The sequence below is a fragment of the Leptopilina heterotoma genome, unplaced genomic scaffold (assembly GCF_015476425.1).
Source record: "Leptopilina heterotoma isolate Lh14 unplaced genomic scaffold, ASM1547642v1 Lhet_97, whole genome shotgun sequence".
Lineage (NCBI taxonomy): Eukaryota > Metazoa > Arthropoda > Insecta > Hymenoptera > Figitidae > Leptopilina > Leptopilina heterotoma.
The window spans coordinates 2,011,237-2,035,338 of record NW_025111203.1 but is presented as its reverse complement, the minus strand read 5'-3'; the positions used below and the strand labels follow the sequence as shown (position 1 = coordinate 2,035,338).

General features: G+C 32.2%; 3 protein-coding genes across 4 annotated transcripts; 2 read left to right on the top strand and 1 right to left on the bottom strand.

The window, feature by feature from the left end:
* The first annotated feature begins 4,644 nt into the window (after nucleotides 1–4,644).
* On the top strand, nucleotides 4,645–5,840 carry LOC122512367 (NADH dehydrogenase [ubiquinone] 1 alpha subcomplex subunit 12). The gene is made up of 3 exons (XM_043628161.1): nucleotides 4,645–4,813; nucleotides 5,076–5,158; nucleotides 5,496–5,840. The coding sequence occupies exons 1-3, from the start codon at nucleotides 4,719–4,721 to the stop codon at nucleotides 5,735–5,737; spliced, it is 420 nt and encodes a 139-aa protein (XP_043484096.1). The 5' UTR covers nucleotides 4,645–4,718; the 3' UTR covers nucleotides 5,738–5,840.
* Nucleotides 5,841–6,076: 236 nt separating this feature from the next.
* On the bottom strand, nucleotides 6,077–7,927 carry LOC122512369 (NADH dehydrogenase [ubiquinone] 1 alpha subcomplex subunit 7-like). Its single transcript, XM_043628162.1, has 3 exons — nucleotides 7,770–7,927; nucleotides 6,632–6,816; nucleotides 6,077–6,413 (listed from the first exon to the last, which is right to left on the bottom strand). The coding sequence occupies exons 1-3, from the start codon at nucleotides 7,836–7,838 to the stop codon at nucleotides 6,353–6,355; spliced, it is 315 nt and encodes a 104-aa protein (XP_043484097.1). The 5' UTR covers nucleotides 7,839–7,927; the 3' UTR covers nucleotides 6,077–6,352.
* Nucleotides 7,928–8,255: 328 nt separating this feature from the next.
* Nucleotides 8,256–24,030, top strand: LOC122512257 (phosphatidylinositol 4-kinase alpha). Of its 2 annotated transcripts, XR_006302607.1 has the most exons (23): nucleotides 8,256–8,404; nucleotides 12,515–12,905; nucleotides 12,997–13,496; nucleotides 13,839–14,157; nucleotides 15,390–15,641; nucleotides 15,788–15,986; nucleotides 16,083–16,323; nucleotides 16,392–16,628; nucleotides 16,713–17,065; nucleotides 17,140–17,560; nucleotides 17,635–17,742; nucleotides 18,550–18,759; nucleotides 18,851–19,136; nucleotides 19,261–19,756; nucleotides 19,835–19,970; nucleotides 20,586–20,909; nucleotides 20,989–21,276; nucleotides 21,347–21,574; nucleotides 21,641–21,987; nucleotides 22,081–22,354; nucleotides 22,425–22,831; nucleotides 22,939–23,234; nucleotides 23,769–24,030. XR_006302607.1 is itself a non-coding variant. In XM_043627996.1 (22 exons), the coding sequence occupies exons 1-22, from the start codon at nucleotides 8,315–8,317 to the stop codon at nucleotides 23,162–23,164; spliced, it is 6,333 nt and encodes a 2,110-aa protein (XP_043483931.1). In that variant the 5' UTR covers nucleotides 8,256–8,314; the 3' UTR covers nucleotides 23,165–24,030. The 2 variants fall into 2 exon arrangements, 1 of the variants encoding a protein (XP_043483931.1); XM_043627996.1 differs by having other exon boundaries at nucleotides 22,939–24,030.
* The last annotated feature ends 72 nt before the right edge of the window (nucleotides 24,031–24,102 follow it).

Below are 24,102 nucleotides of genomic sequence, written 5' to 3'. Positions count from 1 at the left end.
ACCACACGAAGCTGTAAGGGTACAGTCACACGATCAATGCATCTGCATGATGCATGCATGCACAAACATTTGACTGTTCACACCTCAATTTTTCGCTCTCAAAAAATCATTTTTCTGGCGGGATATTTAAAATTGATTAAAATTTAAAAATAACGCATTACTAATTATTACAATAAAAAATAAAAAAAAATTGAACGTTTATTATAAGGAATTAATTGTTAATAAATTTCTCTTAATTTGTGTCATATTTTAAATTATAAAAATTCACAATATTAAAATATGCCACAAATTAAGAGAAATTTATTTACAATTAATTCCTTATAATAAACGTTTAATTTTTGTTATTTTTTATTGTAATAATTAGTAATACGTTATTTTTAAATTTTAATCAATTTTAAATATCCCGCCAGAAAAATTGAGGTGTGAACAGTCAAATGTTTGTGCATGCATGCATCATGCAGATGCATTGATCGTGTGACTGTACCCTAAGGCCGCAGTCCCATGGGAGCGTTTTGCGTTGCGTTGTAATGAGAGAGAATGCAGCAAACGTATATTTGCATCTTTTTCTCTCCCATTACGACGCAACGCAAAACGCTGTCATGGGACTCCACCCTAAAGGTGTTTTCCGCAATAGCCTGAAAATGCATCTTTTGTTTGATTCAAAGTAATTGCAGCACATCCTGCATATAAATTCATATTAAATATTTCATTCAAAGCAAATTATTGTAAATTTATATGCAGTATATGCAATTTAACTTTGAATCAGACAAAACAAATGTATTTTCAAGCTGTTGCAGAAACACCTTTACAGCTCATGGTTTTCTGCTTTCTACCACCCCTGTCCGTCTTTCCCAGAAAGTAGTCAGCTTAGTGGTTTGCACTTTAATGTGCAAAAAAGTTCCTCGAGATGGCGCAGTACTCACTACTCGTCAGCAATATTCGTTACCTCATTCATTATTGTATTTGTTGTGTTGAAATCGGTTAGAAATCTCAACTAAATTTTATAAAAAAATGTGAAAGTAAAAAAAGTATTAACATTAAAAACTATTTTAATGTTGTAAAAAGAGCATATTGTTTAAAAAGTGAAAATGTTTTTAATAAGTAGCCGGCAAAGCTTGCCTTAGTTTAAAAATTTTAAAAAAAGTTTAAAACTTTTAAATTTTTATTTAATATTATATTTTTTATTCATTGTATACGTTCATGTTTGTTTTTGTCTTGAGTAAAATTTCATCTCAAATAATAAATAAAAAAATGGATTAAAGTTAACCCTCCGTCACACACCTAGGGAGGGATTCCCTCTACGGTTTCAGTATTTTTTAAATAACTTTTGTTTTCCTCATTGCAAAATAAAATCAGTTTCTATACCTTTCGACAATTTACTCCTCAACACATTTCTAAAAAAACATTTAGTTTAAACATAATTAATATTTAATTATGAAGCTTCAAAGCCAGAAGAAACTCGAAAAAGTGAGGTTATGTTAAATAAAAAAATCAAGTTTTAAAAACATTTTTTGTTCCACTGTTGGTTGATGACAAAATTATATTATAAATATAATTAAAATAAATTGTTTAATGATTTTTTTGCTTATTTGTTAATGTTACATTATTTTTACATGTCGAGTGGAATTTCTTTGAAGATGTACATTCGTGTAATTAATTTTTATTTTTGAGACCGAAAATTAATTTGATTAATTTTATAATTTAGAATAATTTACTACATATTTGTAAGTTTGTGTTAAAACTAAATTTTTGTTGATTCCTTTGTTTATGTTGTAATGTTGCTTATTTTACAATGTGGTGAGCGATTCCCTCTGAACGTGTGTAAGGTCGGAATATTTTCTCATGTGTGTGACGGAGGGTTAATGGTATTTATATTATCTAAATTTGTTTTCTTTATTTTAAATATACTATTTATCTATGACTTTCCTTTAACTTTTATTATAAATCAGTTTATCTGATAATTTAAACGATTTAAACGAAAGTCATCAGTTTATTGTACAACACATTTATGTATTTTCATACTAATTATTCAATTGTTCTATCATCTTTTATGAGTTAAAAATACAATATTATTTCTTATCGTGTATTTTTAACATCACTAACAACAAGATTTCATTATAAAAACAAATAATTTATTCGTTTCTATGATATTTTTCTATTGCTTTAGTGAATTTTGAGCGAGTGTTGAGAACAGCGCCATCACGTGTTACTTTTTGGCACATGAAAACGCAAACCACTAAGCTGACATATTTTTCCTTCAAAATACATAGGAGTCGGACTGGGGTGTTTCTACGGAAGCTTCTACGCGCCACCATGCGGCACTCACTCGTGTTGTGCGGCACGTAGAGAGGAACCAGCCTGTTCGTAAGGCTGCGGTTACACCTCTGCAGGCAGCCTGCCTGCCTGCAGGTTGTCATGGTAACGTACAAGAGTAAGAGAGTCAGTGACTTCAAACTTCTCCCTTACTCTCGTTGCTCCTGCCTGCGCAGGCAGGCAGCCTGCAGAGGTGTAACCGCAGCCTTAGTTCCTTGATGCGTGCCTCCCTACGTGCCTAGTAGCGTTCCTAGTTGTAGCAGAAGAGTTTTGAAAATATTTTGTTACTGAGTATTTTATTTATGAAATTGGAATAAATCTAATCAATTATGTTTTATTAATATTATTTCAAGTCTTTTATTTTGCATATATTGTCATTGGTTTGCTCGAAAATTACAAAATTTCAATTTAATACCTTGACATAAACATAACCGCAAAGTAAAAAGTGATTATTTTGAATAGCAAATAAAACTATATAATTTAAATTTATTTCAACAATATCAATTGCAATGTTTCTTGTAATTAAGATGTTTTGTTTGTATTTAAAGTCGATCTGTAATTATAATTAAGGAAATTTTAAGGTTTTGGGGTTTTGGTAATTTTCTATAAAAAATGAAAATTAGGTACAGTAGGTTTCAATTATGCCTTCTTAGTTTGAACGTGTCGCACTCATATGTTTCCATGGGAACATATGAGTGCGACACGTTTATACTAGGAAGGCATTTTTGAAACCTACTGTACAATTCATTTAGGTTATGGGCAGAATTGAACAGAATTGAAGCAAGCGAATGTATCAAAGATTATAAAAAATTGAATTGAATTTATAATTGAAGAACAATTTTTCAAAAGTCGATAAATCAATGTATTTTTAAAGAAAATTGAGATGAAAGCAGATTTAAAATATTAATGACCTTCTAAATCGATCTGTCACTGTTGAATTAAAAAAATATTTTGTTATCAAAGAATTTTTGATTTTAAATACGTCAATTGTATTTATTAAAATTAAAGGAAGAACACAAATAACTAATTTTTAATAACAATAATTTATTCTAAAAAATTGATATTGTTGAAATAAATTTAAATTATATACTTTTATTTGCTATTCAAAATAATCACTTTTTACTTTGCGGTTATGTTTATGTCAAGGTATTAAATTGAAATTTTGTAATTTTCGAGCAAACCAATGTAATATATGCAAAATAAAAGACTTGAAATAATATTAATAAAACATAATTGATTAGATTTATTCCAATTTCATAAATAAAATACTCAGTAACAAAATATTTTCAAAACTCTTCTGCTACAACTAGGAACGCTACTAGGCACGTAGGGAGGCACGCATCAAGGAACTTACGAACAGGCCGGTTCCTCTCTACGTGCCGCACAACACGAGTGAGTGCCGCATGGTGGCGCGTAGAAGCTTCCGTAGCTTTCGGTCGACGTATTCTTTCTGCTCAGGGAGCATTTACACCTTCGGTAAAAATTTCCCGAACGGAAAATTTTTCATTGGAGTAAGAGAGACAGACTGTGTATCTGACTCTCTTACTCCAATGCAAATTTTCCTTTCTGGACAATTTTTACAGAAGGTGTAAGGCTGGAGTCCCATGGTAGCGTTTTGCGTTGCGTTTTGTAACTAGGCAATGAGTGCAAATAGAGCAAACATATATCTGTATCTCTCTCACACTCATGGCCTAGTTACAAAACGCAACGCAAAACGCTGTCATGGGACTCCAGCCTAAATGCTCCATCACATGGGATCGCACCCTTAAGGTGCTTGCACATTTCCAAATTTTTTGGCTAACACCCAATTTTCACTGTCGTGAAAATTCACGTTACTTTTCTACAAAAAGCTACGTGAAAATTAACTTTTGTCAGTTTGAGTCCACAATAAAATAAATCGTCTCGATTTTGATGCGCAGTAAACAAAAATGTATGTACGCGCATCGAATCGTCTTGAAAGTCGAGACGATTTTTAGCTATTCTGGAATCAGCCTCAGGGAGCATTTACACCTTCTGTAAAAATTGTCCAGAACGGAAACTTTACATTGGAGTAAAAGAGACAGATATACAGTCTGTCTCTCTTACTCCAATGAAAAATTTTCCGTTCTGGAAATTTTTACCCAAGTGGTAATGGGCCATGAGTGCAAAATTAAGGCCTAAGCACAACTGCGAACGCAAAGCATAAGTTAGAAAAGGACAAAGATATATTTGTGTCCTTTTCTATCTCATGCATCTCGTTCGCGAGCCAATTGTGCGTTGAACTATACAATGGCTCCCATTGTAGAAGCTCCTTAAAGTTTAAGCACAACGGTTTGATTGTGCATTGGCCCAAATACTTGGATCTTTGATCCAGGTCTGTCTTTTTCTCCATAGTTCTTGTTTTTATTATATATATATAAAAAAATATGGCCAAATTATTGGGATTTGATAAATTTCAAACATTAATGCGTACAATTCGTATGCAAGGAGGTCTTTTATCATCTATTCGTACATTGTTTAGGTATTTAAAGATTAATTTATAAAATTAGTCGTAAAGCTGAGTAAAATTTAGTGCTACTTTATCATAAGATCATATAGTTGCAACTACCTACATCAGAAAAAAGAATGTCAATTGAATTTACGTTAAAGTATAACAATTAACTCTAATGCATAAAACTTGGTCATTTTAAAAAAAATATATAAAATTTTACAAGTGTTTTTAAATTTTTCAATTCTTGAAAAAGTATGAAAATACGTGATTAAAAGATTGTTTTATTTTATAGGATTGATGATTTACCAATTGGAGACTTAATTGGCGAAGACAAATACGGAAATAAATACTATGAAAACAACGCATATTTCTATGGTGAGAATATGTTAAATTCTTATTTATATAATTCAGCTACTTCTCTGATGGTAACAGTTTAAATACTTGAACAGAATTTCCTCAATTCCATTCCTGTAGTAAATTCTACATTGTTTCAATTAATTATAAAATTCAATATGACATATATAAACAATTTACTTGATAAATTACAAGAATTTGTTACCTTATTAACTAAGGGAAAATTTGCTTTTGTACTTAAGCAAAAAAGCCCATTTTGCCAATTTTTTTTCAGTGCACATGTAATTTTATTGATTGTTTAAAAATCTATATGCTTTCATGTGAGTTGAAACAGAAATTGTTAAGTGTTGCATTTTAGGCCGTAACCGATGGGTCGTGTACTCTGAGAAAGTGGGACTAAATTACGATGGCTCTCAAGTACCGGCAGAATGGTTTGGATGGCTACATTATAAAACTGATTTACCACCTCATTTGGACCCTTCACGACCAAAGTATCCATGGATGGTTGATCACACTCCTAACTTGTCTGGAACGAGTAAACAGTATATGCCATACAGTACAACTCCCCCAAAAATTGAAGCCTGGAAACCACCAAATTAATTTATTGTGCAAATACAAATAAAAGCCGTAGTTATATTTATTAACATTATCTTATTATTGTAATTTATGTAAATGATTGTAAATATGATGTTTCATTAATCTACATCTTAACTCTATTTATTAATAGCTTAGTAAGAGGGGGAAGGTGGTCACAAATAAACGGAACCCTATTAGTCAAAATTACAGTTTCTGCTCTAAAATAAAAACTACTCGACCGATTTTGTTCAAACTTGGTATGAACATAATATATTTAAATGATATATCATGTTGCTACGACACAAAATATTTACTTGGATAAATAAAATACAAATTTACAAAAAATAAATTCAAACTTGAGGGTATTTTTAGAGATGCTTTATTATATACTTTTCACAAAACTCAATTTAATATATTTTTGTTTATCGAGAGATAACCTTATATGACAATTTATTGATCGTACATATAAATGTTCTATTAAGATAAAGTATATTCTTTTCATTGGCATTCATTAATATAATTATGTACACGAGTAGTTTTCTCCGTTGCATGAAATGTATTATATACACATTATTTAACAAACTATACATTACATTAATTACTACGTTTATAAATTATATTAGAGCAATTTTATCAGAGCTATGATGGCATATATGACTTTCCTGGAGTGAGAACTTTGTTTAGCATTTTCTCGTTTCCCCTGCAACAGAAACAGAAACAAAAACAAAAACGTTACACACAAAACGAAGCGAAGGTATATAACAATTTAACTTTAGGTGTATAAAACTATTCTTAAAATAATAATATAAAATTTGCCCAAGAAGTAACTCTTATTAATATTTTTACATTTTTGAATTGTCCCTGCACTGTAGGTTTGACTCAATAGTGATTTAAGAATCTATATGTTGATTTGCTCACCCGTCTGTGATCTGCTTTACGGTGGCTGAAGCAATTACCATAGGTGGTTCGACTTCACGTCTTGCATCACGCGAAAAGTAATATATTTTAGACGTTTTATGAAAAGGTCCTCCAGGTAGATCGGGTGGCGGTTGTGTTCTACATGCTTGATCATCAGCATATCTCAATGCATTTCGATGTTGTCTCTGAAAAAGTGAAACCATTTTTAAGCAGTGATATAATATACAAAAATAATTTCAGAATTTTTCAAATTTTAAACAATTTTCAAAATCTTATCTGACTTTACCAAAGATGCAATACTCTAAAAGAATTATTGAAATATTAGTTTTAATTTGAAGCAACAATGTAAGACAATATTAATTTGAAGGAATATTGAATTTGTATTTTTAAATTTTCTAAGAACCCACTGATACTCAAATCGATTTGGATTTAGTATCTCTTTCGACGGGATGATATTTTTATTAGAACCTGTGCTCAAAATCGCAAAGGTGTTTCTATAAAAATTAGTATTTATTTTATTTCGTGCCAGGAGAGTACTCTAGGTTTTTTATCATTAATTGTATTATTTTTATCTCAGAATATGGTTGTTCATAAAAAAATAATGCATTACTAAGTTAAAGATGGATAAAAATACTTGTTATCTAACAGAAATCAATTTCTTTCTATTTGATAATTCTGTTTACGAAATTATTATTATTTAAGTCCCTTAAAACATCAAAAGTATGAAACGTCGTCAATAGAGAGAAAAGTAATTTATTCACGACAACTTTATTTTGTTTAATGTATTTTTACGTTCAGACTATAATACTAGTTATTTCTTTTTGGAAAATTTAACGATTTTTCGATAATTTACAGGTGATAAATGATAAAATTTCTAATATCTATATTAAAAGATTTTAACTCGTAAAAATGAAACAGACTTTAAGGAATTAAAATTTATTTTCAGAGCCAAAATTTTATTCAAATAATTTGCACGACTCTAATCAAATCTTTAAAAAAATAACATTGAAAATATTACATGGAATGTCCTATAAAGCATATTTCCCAATGCTGATTCTATCTATAATATATAGTTTTTTTATGTGAACATGATTACGACAAATGAACTTGATAAAATTGGAAAAAATATTATACTCACTCCGCGCAAAAATTTTCGAAAAGCATCTATTACAGGAGTTACAGAACGATGTTCAACTCCACGACCCATTTTACTACAATATTTATTATTTTTTTGGTAAATCAACTTTCATTAAAAAGATGAATTCATAAAGCAAGTGTTCGCTGTTCGGAATTTTGAAGAGAGTACAGGGCTTTAGAACCCTACATTAAGGAACGTGATTTAATAATGGTGAGTCTACAATAGGATTCTAGAGAATGCGAAGACATCGTTCAAGTTCAATTTCTAGACATAAAAAAACAAAAATTCATATAACTTTTTATCTCATTTTTCAGTTTGCCATTTCGATTCCGCCACGGTGCAATTTCGTAACTGAATTCTTAATTTATATTGAAAAAAGCATGTTTGTGTGCCTAACTTTGCCCAACTCTGCAAATGACAAATCATGCTTTTTTTACTTCCACGTGAAGAAACCTGTTAAGCTTGTACTTTGTTACACATCTTGAATATTCTTAATTTGACAGCAGTGATACTTGTCGTCTGCTGTTGACAACAGTGGATAGAAAATGTCAGAAGATGAAAAGTTTTTCTTTTCAAAAACAGTTCAACATTTGGCCAGATCTTTAGCAGGAATAACACCTACACCTTGGGAGAAAGTAAGATCTTTTTATTGGTTTCCATTTATTCGTAAGAGTTGAAATATATTTAGAATTGGAGCTGTCAATAATAAAGAGTATTATATTCATCTTGTCAAGTTTTAGGTTATTCATTAAAATTGAAAAGTTGAATTCGATATTTGACATTTGTCAGGGTCCAACTTTTTATTACAAATCCTGACACCTTAACTTCAATTAATAATTAATATGCCTCTCTATTGTTGACTGTTGATTCATTTGACTTATATAAGTTTTCATTTTGATACATAATCATTTGCATATCTATAATTTCAAAGACTATCAGCAGCATTTAAAATTTAGAGATAGACAAATATTTTATTATATTTGTATTTTCTAAGAAAAATAATGAAATGCAGAAAATTACAATTCAAGTTTTAATTAAATGACAATGAGAAGTATTCGTACGCCCGCATGAAAAGGGCACTATCAAAATGAACTTATTTTTTCATTACTTTTGTCACCTTTTTCCCCCTTTTCACCTTTTTCTAATAAAAAATAAACAAGTTTTTCTTTTTTTGAAATCACTTTCAAAGTGTAATTATAAAATTTAGATTTAATGTTATAGAATTCAGTGCGTTTTATTTTTTATTTAGATTATTAACACAACATAATATAAATATGTTTTTTATGTTAATGATTTAAATAATATAACGTAAAGAATTTTATAAATTATAAGGTGGTTCATCCAACAGAATGCAGACCTTTAGAAAAATAATTAATTAACATCCAAATAATCAAAATATTATTATGAATAGTTTCCTCTAGAAAAATGAAAATATTAATTTTTGAGAATAAAATTGCCAATCAAAATATTTATTTTTATACAATTTACACATGTTCCAAATTTTTTTGTCATATTGCTTCTACAAAATTTGTTAAAAATATTGATTCTTTTTTAAACAAATAAGCATATTTTCAACATTATTTTATGAAGAAAATAGAGAAAGTAGAACTGATCAGGAAAAAGTCAAATATATATGCATATATTTAATTAATTATTAAAAATAATGGATTTTTAGAAGAATATTAGTTAAAAACACTCTCGTCAAAATTTTAATTATCTTTAAAAATAATGAAATAAAATTCGTTTTAGGAATTCAATTACCTATTTTCATGAATAATAAAACTCATCTAAGAATTTCAATTATTTTTTTACATTTTTCTTTTATTTATATGACAAATAATCTTATTTTAAAAATATTGAAATAAATTTTAAAGAGTTTTTAATTTGCAAAATAATTGTATTTTATGTCAAGTTTACTTGTTTTTCTTTCATAGTCATCGAAATGTTTTGTGCAGAGCAACTCTTTAATAGAAATTGCTATAAAAAACATAATATTATAGATACAACATCCCAACTAGAATCAATAGTTGCGTGTTACCTAATTAAACTTTTATTCTAAATGGCTGGTAAAGCAGTTTAATAGTTTAATTTTAAAGGTAGGATTTTTTATTTCACGCAGAATTTAGCAATCCTTAACGCCTTAACTAACTCTTATTCGTCTACATTAAAAGATCGAAAAACCTTTATTACATACTTATAGGAGTGAGTTGACTTTTAAAGGTGTGCAATATTTGGAATTTCATGGACCTCTATTTGTTTATTATAATCTGTTATTATTTATTTCAATTCTGTTATTTGTTAATTAGGATTTTGTTAATCATATGCAATTAAAAGTTACAATTTGTTATTATTGAATTATTAGTTCGAAAATTAAAATTAACTATAATATGTAAATAATAATTATTATTTGTTATTATTAATTTTATTATTATTTATTATTATTATTATTATTATTACTATCATTATTATTAATTTATTATTATTATTATTATTATTATTATTATTATTATTATTATTATTATTAGTTACTTTTATTTATTTGTTCTCAAAAATGATGAAGCAATTAAGCGAATAAATGTTTGGTTCGCTGTAAAATCGCAGTGAAAAATGCTAATATGATAAAAATGAAATACTAAATGCTAGTATTTCCATAAACTACTCTTATAGCATGTATATTCTAGCTTATGTAATAGAAATTTTTTAATATTGTAAATTACATAATGTTTTAGTTGCACGATATTCTGATCTCTCATGATTTAATAATAGGATGCTCGTTTTACAATGAGTGTGTTGAAGTTAAAATTTATTATTTTACTGTGTGTAAATCTTAAATGCTGAAGATTCAATTTCAGAAAAATTAAGAAGTAATGAAGAGTTTAATATTTCAATTATTTCTCGGGGCGCTCCATGGCTCCATGCACTGACGAAATTTTTATTTTACTTATACTTTGTAATTTGATAGTGTTTAGGGTCCTAAATAAGTGTGCCAAAAAGTTTGGCAAAATTTTTAATATTTTGCAAGATATTTGCAATTGTATAATTTCGACAATTTTTTCAGGAATTTTTATCTCGTAAACTATTGATTGTAAAAAAAATGTTGTTATTCAAAACTATAGAGAAAATATTGAACTTTAATAATATTATTTTTAAAAATGACTAAACTTAATTATTATTATTATTATTATTTATGAAAATATAAATAATTTAATTTAAAAACCTTGTGTAATGAGACAAAAATATCAATGATTGATTATTTGCATTAGCGGTTTGTGTAATCTGTTGACGCTGTCAACGGTGACGCGCGTAAGAATAGTGCAGTAAAAATTTCAAAAAAATCCAAAATCACCATTTTAATATTTACACAGTTGGTTCAGTACATAATGAAGTTTATTAAAAAAAAAAAATTTTTAAATCCATCACTATCTTGACAAAAAAATTAATATTCAAGAATTATTGCTTAAACAAATTGTTAAAAAATTAAGTTTAGTCATTTTTAAAAATAATATTATTAACGTTCAATGTTTTCTCTATAATTTTGAATAACAAAAATTTTTTCTACGATCAATAGTTTATGAGATAAAAAATCCTGAAAAAAGTGTGGAAATTATATGATTGCAAATATCTTGCAAAATTTTTTTGGCACACTTATTTAGGACCTTAAACACTATCAAATTACAAAGTATTTAAAATTTTCGTCAGTGCATGGGGGCATGGAACGCCCCTCTTTATATCTTTCAAATATATACCTATATAAATTATTTTGCTACAGAATGTATTTTAAACTGAAGTCAAAATAAGTTAAAAACTTAGTAACTTAAATATATGTAGTTTTTTAATTATAAAATAAAACCTATAGGTATTTAAAATGTAATTTAGATAAAAATGAAGTTTTATAACATTTAGAATAGACTTGAAAATAGATAATATATATATATATTTATAATTATTTCTTCAATTCATTTCCATGTTTCTTGACTTCAGGAAGTAAAAAATCTTTGTAATATACAAATTCATGTGAACGACAATAAGTTTAAAAATAGAAAAAACGTGAATTTTATTTTTATTTGATTATTTTAATGTAATCTTAATTAGAAACTGAATAAGACTATTTAGAACATTTTCTGATTGAAAATGAAGTGTTCAAATTCAGGGTATTTAATTCAGAATGTCAAGACTTTTTCTTAAGTTTTTGGTAATTTTAGTCTTCTGTCAAATTTGACTTTCTTATCTTTCGATACGTGTTTCTTTAAAACCAATGATTTTAAATTTATTCAGTAAGGTAAGAAAGAATAAATAGTTTCTAGTGAATTTTGCAGAAACAGGTGAATTAATCGTTGACAAATAAAACCATGTAAGAGTTTGTATGAAAATACTAAATCAGTATAAAGAAATCTTGATAAAATTATAAGATACTAATCAAATAGTTTGACAATTTTGTTAACTTATATAAACAGAGATATACGTCAAAATGTGGGAAAAATTGAGTTTTTTTACATTTTGGTTCAAATGTTTATGACAACAGTTGTAGTTCATCTCATGTTTTGTAACTATTTTATTTGGATATAAATAGTTGGATAAATAGTTTTTGAGAAAAAAGTACCGAAAGTTGACTCTTTTTGCACTGTTTCAAGGCGACTTAGGCGACTTAGAGTGTCCTCTTAAAACATCTCATTCTTCGGTCCTTCATCTTGAAGATGAATGCATTTTAAGATGTTTTTATAGATCGCCATGCCACTCTGTTTCAGGTCAATGCACTCTACAAGCGATGTCCCCAAGAGAGTTCTGGCGTCTTTCGATTGGATCAAAGGGGCCAAGATGCAACAATCGCACTTGGAATTTACTTCTTGGAGTCGGGATTGCAGCATCGCGACCGAATTCTCCCTTATTTATTGCGACTCTTGCGTGGTCTTCCCAAAGCTGTGTGGCTGGATGAAATAATTTACAATAGAATAGAACGAGTTCCTGTCGCTGAGCGGTTCAGCTTTTGCTTGAACACATTGATGAGCGATATTGCTGCAAGATGTGAATCAGCTAGAGAAGAAATTATTGCCACTCAGGTTGAAATACTAGCCGTTTTAACAAACCTTATTCGAGGCAGTAGCGTTCAGAACAATGGCAGAGGACTGCAGGCTAAGAGTAAGATTTTGTATTACTTAATACCTTCCATCCAGTAACAAAAAAGTTGATTTCGATTTTCACATGAATGTATTTTATTCAATTCTTTCAGTACTCTTGTGCAAATGTTTAGTTCCGGTGTTGATAGGATTGGCTCGCTCGATGGGAAGATTTATGTTCTCAGATCCTCCGTTACTCTGTCGTTTGTTTCCACGACCAAAACCACCAGTATCTGCAGTTGTATTTGATAATTTGAGCAACAAGAAAAGCACTCACTGCTCTAATTTCCAACCAATTATTCCTCGTTCCTTAAGCGGCAATTTAAATATTAATCTTCCCATTGACAACACGGCGGTTTCATTATCCAGCAACGACTATGATAATCGCCCTTCACTGCAATCATACTCATCGGTGCCATACGATCCAAGCAGTTACTTTTTTCACAAGTATGGTTCTAGTTTTAATCAGTTTCCTCAAATACGACAAAACGAAAGTCTTTATACAAGAACAAATTTACAACTGAGTATCGTGCATTTACAAAGTGTTCTTGCATTAGCCAAAAAACTCCTCATGAAAGATACTTTGACTTTTCTTGATGAAGAGGCGCAACAGGTAATTACTTCATTCTATTATTACAAGATATAATATTTATGAAATCAGAAACAGATTTTGGTCGGTCATTTCCTCTAGGCTCTAGTTGATAACTAGCACTTTGGCATTAGCACTAAAGTCAAGGTTTCACTTTTGACCGGCTGATGTTTATATTATATTAAGTTGTTGTGTCAACTATCATTTAACAAATTTTCAATCGGGAGGAAATGATTGAAAATACATTTGAAGCCATGAACAGTATTTTGTAGAATTGTGAAATTTTCTCAATTAAGAACTAAATTTAAGTTTTTTAATATTACAACTTTAATAATTATTACAATTATTACAATTCTTACCATGAAGGTCTACAGTTCTGGAGCAGTACAAATCTTCCCGTACAAATCCTTTAGTGAAACAATGAACTTAGTTATGGTAGCTCTTCTAAGAGAGTTGCTACAAGGCCAAAGAGACTTACCAGTTCCATTCACTCGAGATGTGCAAGAATTTATGAAAGGCTTGTTCCTCTCTGGGCAAACGGAACTGCAGTCACGACAGCAATATGATACAACCGATCGCGAGTTGATGGATGTGGATTACAAATCAGTTAATAGGTTCAAAATGAATGTCATGGCTAACTCTGCTTGTGTGGACATTTTGGTTTGGGCTATTGGTGATGAAACAGGTAAGCTATCATAGTTAAAATTTATGAATGTACTACAGACGTCACATTAAATAAAAGGAGGACTTCTTCTCTTTTAACTACAGAATGTTGAATTGTCCAATTTTCCAATTCAAAAGTTCACATAGTCTTCTATTGAGATCTCTTGTACCGTGAGACGCTCTCTGTTGAAAATTTTTGTAACCTTTGACAGGAGGTCGTTTTGTCTAAACTTGTCCAGCTTCCACCAACCAGAGTAGCTTTTTAACGCGGTGTCGAAAAATGGTACTACTGAGAGTAGGTCAAATTATTAAGCCACGCCCCCAAAAGAGATCCCAATATACACCTCTGCAAATTTCCTTAATCCTATTGATCAATTAATTATTTCCATAATTAATTCAATGAAAACCTACCCGAAAGAATAAATAGTTTCTAGTGAATTTTGCAGAAACAGATGAATTAATCGTTGACAAAAGAGTAGGACAGTTAATAAAACCATTTAAGAGTTTGTATGAAAATACTAAATCAGTATAAAGAAATCTTGATAAAATCAAGGGAATGTTTAAAATTCTACGCAAGTTATTACTTATTACAATCGTAGTATCCCAATGGAACAAAATATTAATGCCACCCATTTTAATGGCAACTGGGTCAATTTTTTTCTATTTATTTCATTTGGACGCATGTGTTTAGTCCCAGTATTATTGTGAGTGACCCTAGAAGGGTGACAAAACGTTGATGATTATATTTGGTATCTGTTGCCTGGGTGTAAAGCTAATGGAACGATGTTGCTTCGGTTATAAGAAAAGGAGAATTCAGATTTTAACTTTACAAAATATTATTTTATTAATATAAATATAAATACGTCGCGATGACTCCCATTTATGAAACCTTGTTCATTAATAATAATGGTTTTAATGACTACATCTCTTCTCCGAATCACAGCAATGTTAAGGTTCCTAAATAAATTCTGTTTGGCGCTAAGTTCAAATGCCGCTTAACGCCATAACGTGTGATAAACTTAGCAGAGGGTGGATCGAATGGGGCTAAAAGAAAGAATAAATTTTCTAGATAGTCTTTCTTAAACTTTGCCGAGTTTCTTTTAGCAAAACAATTACAATTATAAGTAGCATTTCAAAACGTATTCAATCAGCATTCATTATTACAGAAGTTAATGATTTAACACAAACATGCATTATTAAAATTTATAGAACTAGTGTATATAATATAATTCTTGTAATAACATTTTTTTAAAGGAGCCGACAGTCTGTGCAGCCGACTTACGGAAAAAATTTATTCAAACTATAGTCACAAATTGGTTCTTGCACATATGCCGTTACTAATGGTCTGTCTAGACGGTTTAGGTAAACTTGCACAGAAGTTTCCTAACATTGCAACTACTTCTATATATAATTTACGCGATTTCCTCGTGACACCTTCACCAATTCTTCTCAAGCTGTATCGACAATTCAAGGAGCGTGATATTAAAAGCAAATTTAAAGTTACATGTAAGTAATTAATTATCGTCTTATTAATCTTATTGTGCTGAAAGTTTGAAACCTTATTTGCAAGTAACAAGAAGTCTTTTAAAATTCACTATAATTTATTTTTTGCAACTAAAAATGTCTAAAAGCATATTTTTTTATCCGATTAGTGCAAGATAATGAAATGAAAGAAACCAGCATAAAGCAAAGTTCTTCCTTAACTGAAATGGCATTTGAGACCTTGCGAGACTCAGCGATTCGAAATCTGTGTGTGGCTCTAGAAGCTGCACATTCAGTGGATCCTGATTGTGTTCCGGCTCTAGTAGCAAGTGTTTCAAATAGACTTTTTACTTCAGAGAAGAGTGACAGGTATGGATATTTGAAATGAAATGGTTTTTAATTCATTCTCCATTTTTACATATAACATATTTCATTACTCCCATTGTAATTGTGATTTGTTTTTAGTGAGAACGATAAACAGATCACGAATGAATTAATCTCAACAAATATTGTAATAATGTTAGGACATGTAGCAGTCGCCCTTAAAGATAAACCAAAGACTACTCGAACTATATTGCAATTCTTTCAGCAGCGTTTTTGTCGAAAACAAAGCGCATTGGATGCTTTAATTGTAAATCAGTTAGGATGCATGGTTATTGCCAAATGTGGGACAGGCGAAGGAAATGAAAAAGAATCCATATCACAAGTATTATTATTTCAATCTTCCTTTCTTATTTTAACGGCAGACGCGTTTCTAAGCACTTACAATTGCAGGTTTATGAGGAAATTATGCGAATGTTTTGGATGCCCCTTGTACCGACAGACGATCGTCAGAAATACTTACACGTCTCCTCTGCAGTTACTAACGCTCTCGCTAATATTGCTGCGAACATACAGGGAGAATCCGAATTAGACGACTTACTTCTCCGTCTTCTGGAGCTTTTCGTACAGTTGGGCCTTGAACCTAAAAGAACAATTGACAAATCTGCAAATAATGTGGCTGCCACTATGGTACTAATGCATATTATCAATTCAAATAGAAACATTTCCCTTAATTCACATTAGTCTTAAAATATTAACTTAATTTGTTAACAGAAAGCTTCGAGTTGTTCGAGTGGAATGGGAATTTTGATACCCGTTATAGCAATTCTAGTTCGAAGACTGCCTCCCATTAGAAACCCCCGTCCACGAATGTTGAAAATCTTCAAGGATTTCTGGCTATACTGTGTCGTGATGGGATTCGCGTCGGACTCTTCAAGTGGAATGTGGCCTCGAGACTGGTACACAGGCATCAAGGAGATAGCTATAAAATCTCCATATCTTGTTTTTCAAATAAGTTCAAGAGTCGAAATGCGTGAGCTGCAATTCACGTCCGTCGTCAGAAATGACAGTGTTTCGCAGAACGAACTTCAGGAGTTCCGAAGTCAAATACTTAAAATGAGCAGCAAGTAAAACTCTATAGACTGCTTTCTTATTTCTCCATTTTGTCATGCTGGATATTTCTGAACGTAATGTTTTGCAGATCGAGCGACGTTTCTCAGTGCGTCACGAAATTGCAGTTCGCTCAGTGCACGTATCTTCTGTCTGTTTACTGGCTAGAAACACTGAGGGTGGAGAATAGTCCTGAGCCGAGTTTGCAGCCAATCATGGAGTACCTGAGTGACGCTGCCTTGCTGAAAGACAAGAGTGGCATGTGGCTGTGCATTTGCTGCGTTGGCGATGCCGTGTTCACGAAATTCAAGGACGTTATGTATCGGAAGCCCAAAAACGAGAAACGAGAGCAACAGTTGGAGGATCACGCCAAATTTCTCTTGGTTTATTTCAATCATATTCACAAGCCACTCAGACGAATTGCTGATAAATATTTAAGTGCTTTAATAGATACGTTTCCTCATCTGCTTTGGAATTGTAAAGTTCTGTGGACAATGTTGGACATTTTATTAGTAAGAAATATTCTATAACAATGTATTGGCTAATATTATTAATAGTTGATACTTGCGGCATTTACAATTTCCAGGTTTTGTCTTATTCTCTTCACTTGGACCCGAATGAAGAAACGCCTGAATTACAAATACCTGGCACACTCTACAGCATTCAATTAATGGAAACTATTGATGCTCGAGAGGTACATAGTTTTACAAAAAAAGTCGGGGATTTTTATTAAAAGTACTGGAAAAAATTAAACTTTTAGAATTCATAAGAAAATTCCAAATTTTGGTACCTATCTTTTTTGTTTGCCCCATAAATTTACCAAACCTTCAATTTTTTTTATTTCTGACAATCATAAATTTATTACTTATGAATTATTTATTGAATAATTTTACTTAAATGTTTCAAAATTAATTGAATTTTAAAAGAGTTTCGTTTACAATTTTCATAAATAGATCTACTTCAAAAGGTTTCAATTTGAAATACCTATTAGAAAATTTCAATTTTCAATAAAATAATTTTTCGAAAGAATTATGGATTTATAAATTGAATAAGAAATGATGAAAATAATTTTGAAGATGTTACAGAAACAATATTCTTATAATATAAAATAATTATTTTATCCCGCGGTCATTTTCCATTTTATATGTTGTTGAATTTCAAAGAGGTTTGAATTTGGATTTTTTGAAAATCTTAATTCCTGTGGAAAAATAATAATGATTAAATATTTATTTTAAAAAGAAGTTATTGATATTTTCGAATAATTTTACAATGAAATAAATTCGCCAATAAGTGTAATAGAACATTTTTTTTAGTATCTATTTAATCATTTTTAGAGTGAATCAGAATATTCTTTAGGGTCAGGGAAAAAGTGAAAATTTTGTCTTGAAATCAGAGAAAGGTACCTAATAGAAAAAGAAAATAAAATTTTGGTGCCAACCCTGAAATTGCTTTCTCTTTATTTAATTGTAAATTAAAATTAACTGACTGAGATTGTTTACAGAATATAGTGAAAGATTTCAAAGCAAGATGCAAAGAAATCGTGCAGGAGGCTATGAAATGGGCGCCAAACGCAACTCGCTCACATCTGCAGGAGTACATCAACCGCATTCCTGCTTCTGGCACAAGTGCTTATGCTAGTTATGCTATGGCAGCCGATTCTATTCTGGAATTCGTCGACCTCGCTCTTCCGACAGCAACAACTACTGTTCTGGTGAGAATGTTCTTGTGTTTATAGACCTTAATTTATTTTCGGTTGTTTTCGGTCAGATTGGCCACGTTTAAAATTCATTTTTCAACCGCAGACCAGCACCTTGGACAAGAGGGCTCGAGCGAAAGGCGCTAATTCTCGGCTTCTGTCAATGATGTCGACTCGTTCTTGGTATGCAGGAGAAGTTGCAGGAATGCTCAGCCTCGCCGAAGAGGTGAGAGATGACAAATCGCAATCTCCAAATGGCACGAATCATGTAGGTCAGAACACGGTTGCCAAAAGATTGATTGAAACTGTCTCAAAAGCCTGCGAAGAAGGAAATGACAAAGAACACAGAAGTGCTCTTTGGAGGACAACAGCTCTTCTAATTTCAATTTCAGGTATTCAATCTCACTGAACACCTTTAACAACAAGTCAGGGAATTTGAAATGAGCAAAAGCGTTGCAACCCTGAACTCTCTTTTATCTAAGATGGACTTGAAAAAGCGCTTGTTTAATTTTTCAGGAATACACAGACCATTGTTGCACACAGTCGCCTGGTCGCAGGTCAAACTGTTTACAGAAGCGGCAATGTCCACGGCAGTCGATTGTTGGCAGTGGATTTTCACAGCTCGTCCGGATCTAAAACTTTGCTTCTTGCAGGAAATGCTCGCAGCTTGGCAATATACAGTTGAAAAACGAATCGGACTGTTTTCTCCAGAAGAAGAGGAGGACGTGAGTCCTTTAGCTGTATATGAGGGATGCACAATTGGTCCCAATCCTCCCGACGTGAGACCTCACGAAATTTGGGTGACTTTCATTATGGAACTCATAGAAACAGCAAAGTATTGCTGTCAGGAAACTGTGGAGATGATTTCAATGCTACTCCATCGTTCGCTGCCCATGACAGTTGGATCTCAGAAACACGAACCTCATTTAAACCGACATGTAGCAGCTGTAGGCACTCGATTTAAACTTCTTTCCTGTGGACTAATCTTACTTCAAGGTGACACATTGCCACGGTGAGAAAAATGATTTTTATCTCTTCAATTTCATACATTTCAAATACAGAAAATTCAACATTTTAATATTTTGTTTAGATCATTGAGCACGAACGTTTTGCGTGAACGAGTTTACTGTAACAGTTTAGACTATTTTTGTCGTGAACGACAAAGTCCGACTCAAGCACCAGTCCAACTTTCAGAAGACATTTTAACCCTTAGACGTTTTTGGCAGGTAACGATAAAATTATTTTTAATTATTAGAGGTGTGCAAAAAGCCCGAAACGTCGGGTCGGGTCGGGCCGAATTTTTTTCGAGTCGGGTCGGGCCGAGCTCGAGCTTTCTCGATGTATCGGGTACCCGAAAATTTCGAGAACCCGAATGCAATCGGGTCACCCGAAAATATCGGGTTACCATTAACTACAATTAAATTCTTAAAAAACTATGCGATCAAGTTTGGCATCCTATTTTTGTGTTCACTACAAAAATGAATAATCTTGATTTGATCTTGGCTAACGCATGCTTAAGCGATTTCGAGAACCGGAATGTAGTCGGGTACCCGAAAGTTTCGAGAACCGGAATGTAGTCGGGTATCCGAAAATTTTGAGAACCCGAATGTGGTCAGGTACCCGAAAGATTTCGGGTATGTAAACAAGCTCGACCCTGCCCGAGCTCAACCCGAACCCGAACTGACTAAGCCCGACCCGACCCGACCCGAAAAGTGAAAAGCCCGAAATTACCCGGTCGGGTTTCGGGTTTCGGGCTTTTTGCACACCTCTATTAATTATTTATGTTGTTTTCAAGTTGGAACAACTTAACGTTAATACCACTTGGTTTCATTTTTCCTTAGATAATGAAAAATGATAAAAAGCATCTGCTGATGACAAATGGCGACGGAGAGTTTGAAATCATTAGATCACACATGGGCACTGCGTCCACTACTGGTGGGGCCAATGACTTAATCAATTCGCCAACGTTGAGTAATTCCGAGTTGGGGAAATCTTCCACTTCTGGATGGATAAACACAATACCTCTTTCAGCTAGTAACAACACTCTCAGTAAACGCAGCAATCGTAGCAAGCGGATTGTTACTGGCAATTTCTTCGTTAAGGACTATATTAAAAAGAGAAATCTTATTCTCGAACTCTTGGCTGTGGAAATAGAATTGTTACTGGTTTGTAAATGGAACATTCATCATTTTTATCAAGTATCTGAGGAAGACCGCGAGTCAAATCTTCCGATTCGTTTTGTAGGTTTGGCGAAATCCAGGCGATAGGCCAGATCTTGCAGTGCAAGGAGAGCAGAGTATAGCAGAATGGCGATTAAAAACCATCAATGAGCGGTGGCGTGAGTACACTCGGATGGCGTGGGACATCAGTCCTGTGCTGGCCGTCTTCTTACCTGTTCGGTTGAAGAATTCGGAAACTATTGTCAAGGAAGTCTGTCGGCTAGTGCGCCTTCGACCCGTTAGTGTGATGCACGTGCCGGAAGCTTTACAATATTTGGTCACAACGGATCTTTTGCTGCATGACGCTCCTGAGGTGTGTTACCAATTTCTAATAATTACAGGGCTTCGATTTAATCAATGTTGCCTTAATAACTTATTTACAGTTGGTCTACATGCTGTCATGGGCAAGAGTCTCGCCTATCCAAGCCTTGGCCTACTTCTCGAGACAGTTTCCTCATCACCCAATTTCAGCGCAGTATGCAGTTAGAGTTTTGGGGAGTTATCCCGCGGACGCAGTTCTTTTTTATATTCCGCAACTTGTCCAGGCGCTAAGGCACGATTCAATGGGTTACATTACGGAGTTCATCAAGACAATTTCAAAGCGGTCGCAGGTTTGTCGAGAAATTTATTTAAACACAAACATAGTGTTTTATTACTGTGCTTGCTTTCATTTCCAGGTTGTAGCACATCAGTTAATTTGGAATATGTACACGAATATGTATGTGGATGAAGACAAGCAGATTAAAGATCCTATACTTTTCGACACACTAGATTCCCTAGTCGTATGTCTCTTGAGTGCTCTTTCAGGACCAGCGAAACAATTTTACGAAAGAGAATTTGACTTCTTTGAAAAGATAACAAGTATTTCTGGTGAAATTCGGCCATATCCGAAAGGAATAGAAAGAAAGCAAGCATGCCTCCAGTGCTTAAGGGAAATCAAAGTTCAACCCGGATGCTATTTGCCCTCAAATCCAGAAGCGATGGTGGTCGACATTGATTACAACAGCGGCACGCCTATGCAGAGGTACTTTTTCAAAATTAATCTTAGATTATTCAATTCCACCTGGTGAGAAATGTTAATTAGAATTAACATTATTTAACGGACGTTATATTTCAGCGCTGCCAAAGCACCGTTCCTTGCTCGTTTCAAAGTACAACGCTACGGAATTAACGAACTGGAGAACATTGCAATGACTGTTTCGTCAAACATGAAGGCGGACACAAAGAATATAGGAATTCAAACCTGGCAAGCAGCTATTTTCAAAGTTGGAGATGATGTGAGACAAGACATGTTAGCTCTTCAAGTCATCAGTATATTCAAGAACATATTTCAGAAAGTGGGACTCAATCTATTTTTATATCCGTACAGAGTTGTTGCAACTGCTCCTGGTGTAAGTCACTCTACTTTACAATAATTTAAATTTCCATTGGCAGTGTTGCAATTGTGAAACTTTCTTGCAGTGCGGCGTGATAGAATGTGTTCCAAATGCAGAGTCCAGAGACCAACTCGGTCGTCGGCAAGATGGAGGATTGTATGAATATTTCATATCAAAGTATGGCGATGAGAAGACAAACGAATTTCAGAACGTGCGACGCAATTTCATAAAATCAATGGCTGCCTACAGCGTCATCACATATCTGCTTCAGATCAAGGATCGACACAACGGAAACATCATGATCGACAATGAGGGTCACATTATTCACATCGATTTTGGCTTCATGTTCGAGAGTTCCCCTGGTGGCAATTTAGGCTTCGAGCCTGACATTAAACTGACAGACGAAATGGTTTTGGTGATGGGTGGCAAAATGGAAGCTGCGCCTTTTCGATGGTTCATGGAACTCTGTGTGCAAGCATTTTTAGCCGTCAGGTCAGTTTCTTTTTCTTACATTATTTCAGTGTTTTAATTCAACAGTAGAATGATCTGAATGTGAAAAATGCAACGAGACATCATTTTCTCTATTCGTTTCTTATTAGGCCCTATCAGGAAGCCATAATTTCGTTGGTCTCGTTGATGCTGGACACGGGATTGCCTTGCTTTAGAGGCCAGACCATAAAGTTGTTGAGAAGCCGTTTCGCACCCACGTCTACAGACCGCGAAGCTGCAATATTCATGCTCAACGTCATACGGAACAGTTACATCAACTTCCGCACTAAAGCTTACGACATGATTCAGTATTATCAAAATCAAATTCCCTATTGAAGTGCATTTAAAATTCAATCAATTTAGTCTTTCAGAGTTTATGCATGTAAAATATAGAATTTAGTGGTCGGTAAGAAAACAAAACATATATTCCATTCTTACATTCCTCTCTAAAAATAATGACGTTATAAATGAGACACTTGTATATGAGATATATGAGAAACTTCAAAACTATCATAATTATGTACAAAAGAGGATCCGAAATAGAATTCAACTAAATTAATAACAATTACCACCTGAAAATCTTAATTTCTTTATTTATTTAAGCACAACATTTAACTGCACCTAATATTTTTATGAATGGTTTTTATTTCAATTTCGGATTTTTTACTAATATGAAAAATAATATAATTGAATGTTTACTGTATAAACATTTTTTGTTCGAAACAAAACCTTTAAATTTCAACAGTTTATTGTTTTGAACAACAAAATGTGTAGATATTTTATTTAAAGAGAAAAAAATATACTTTACAAAGTTTGACACAGAAATAAATGATCTTTTTCACGTCATTATTTTCAATTGGAGCGTTCACATTAGAAATTTTGATAAATTTCCACTTAAAGTAAAATTATTTATTGTAATATTTAATAATTATTGTTTTAGGGTTGAATATAAACATGAAGAAATAATTTATCGCTACTTAAAGTTGAAGAACTTTTTAATTTTCAGGATTTCTATGCACCTCTAATAATTATTCGTTTGTAAACTTGTGGCTAAGGTTGAGATAATAATTTTAAAAAATATTATTAAGCCCTTCGATTGTTGTATAGTATGTTGTATACATTCTCTAGAACGTTTCCTTCTGTATTTAGATGTAAATATTTAAATATTGTTGTGAAATATATATTATTTATGTTGACTTGAACTAGATTTATTTATTGAAACTTAGAATCTTAATTACGAAAAAAAATAGTAGAATAACCCCAAGCCTCGGATC

Bases quoted from the DNA above. Each gene is read 5' to 3' on its own strand.
- LOC122512367 (XM_043628161.1), top strand. From the start codon at position 4,719: ATGGCCAAATTATTGGGATTTGATAAATTTCAAACATTAATGCGTACA. The intron at 4,814-5,075 runs GTATTTAAAGAT...TTTATTTTATAG, and splicing joins TCTATTCGTACATTGTTTAG to GATTGATGATTTACCAATTG. The intron at 5,159-5,495 runs GTGAGAATATGT...GTTGCATTTTAG, and splicing joins AAACAACGCATATTTCTATG to GCCGTAACCGATGGGTCGTG.
- LOC122512369 (XM_043628162.1), bottom strand. From the start codon at position 7,838: ATGGGTCGTGGAGTTGAACATCGTTCTGTAACTCCTGTAATAGATGCT. The intron at 6,817-7,769 runs GTGAGTATAATA...TCACTTTTTCAG, and splicing joins TTCGAAAATTTTTGCGCGGA to AGACAACATCGAAATGCATT. The intron at 6,414-6,631 runs GTGAGCAAATCA...TTTCTGTTGCAG, and splicing joins GTAAAGCAGATCACAGACGG to GGGAAACGAGAAAATGCTAA.
- LOC122512257 (XM_043627996.1), top strand. From the start codon at position 8,315: ATGTCAGAAGATGAAAAGTTTTTCTTTTCAAAAACAGTTCAACATTTG. The intron at 15,642-15,787 runs GTAAGTAATTAA...TTATCCGATTAG, and splicing joins AAGCAAATTTAAAGTTACAT to TGCAAGATAATGAAATGAAA. The intron at 15,987-16,082 runs GTATGGATATTT...ATTTGTTTTTAG, and splicing joins ACTTCAGAGAAGAGTGACAG to TGAGAACGATAAACAGATCA.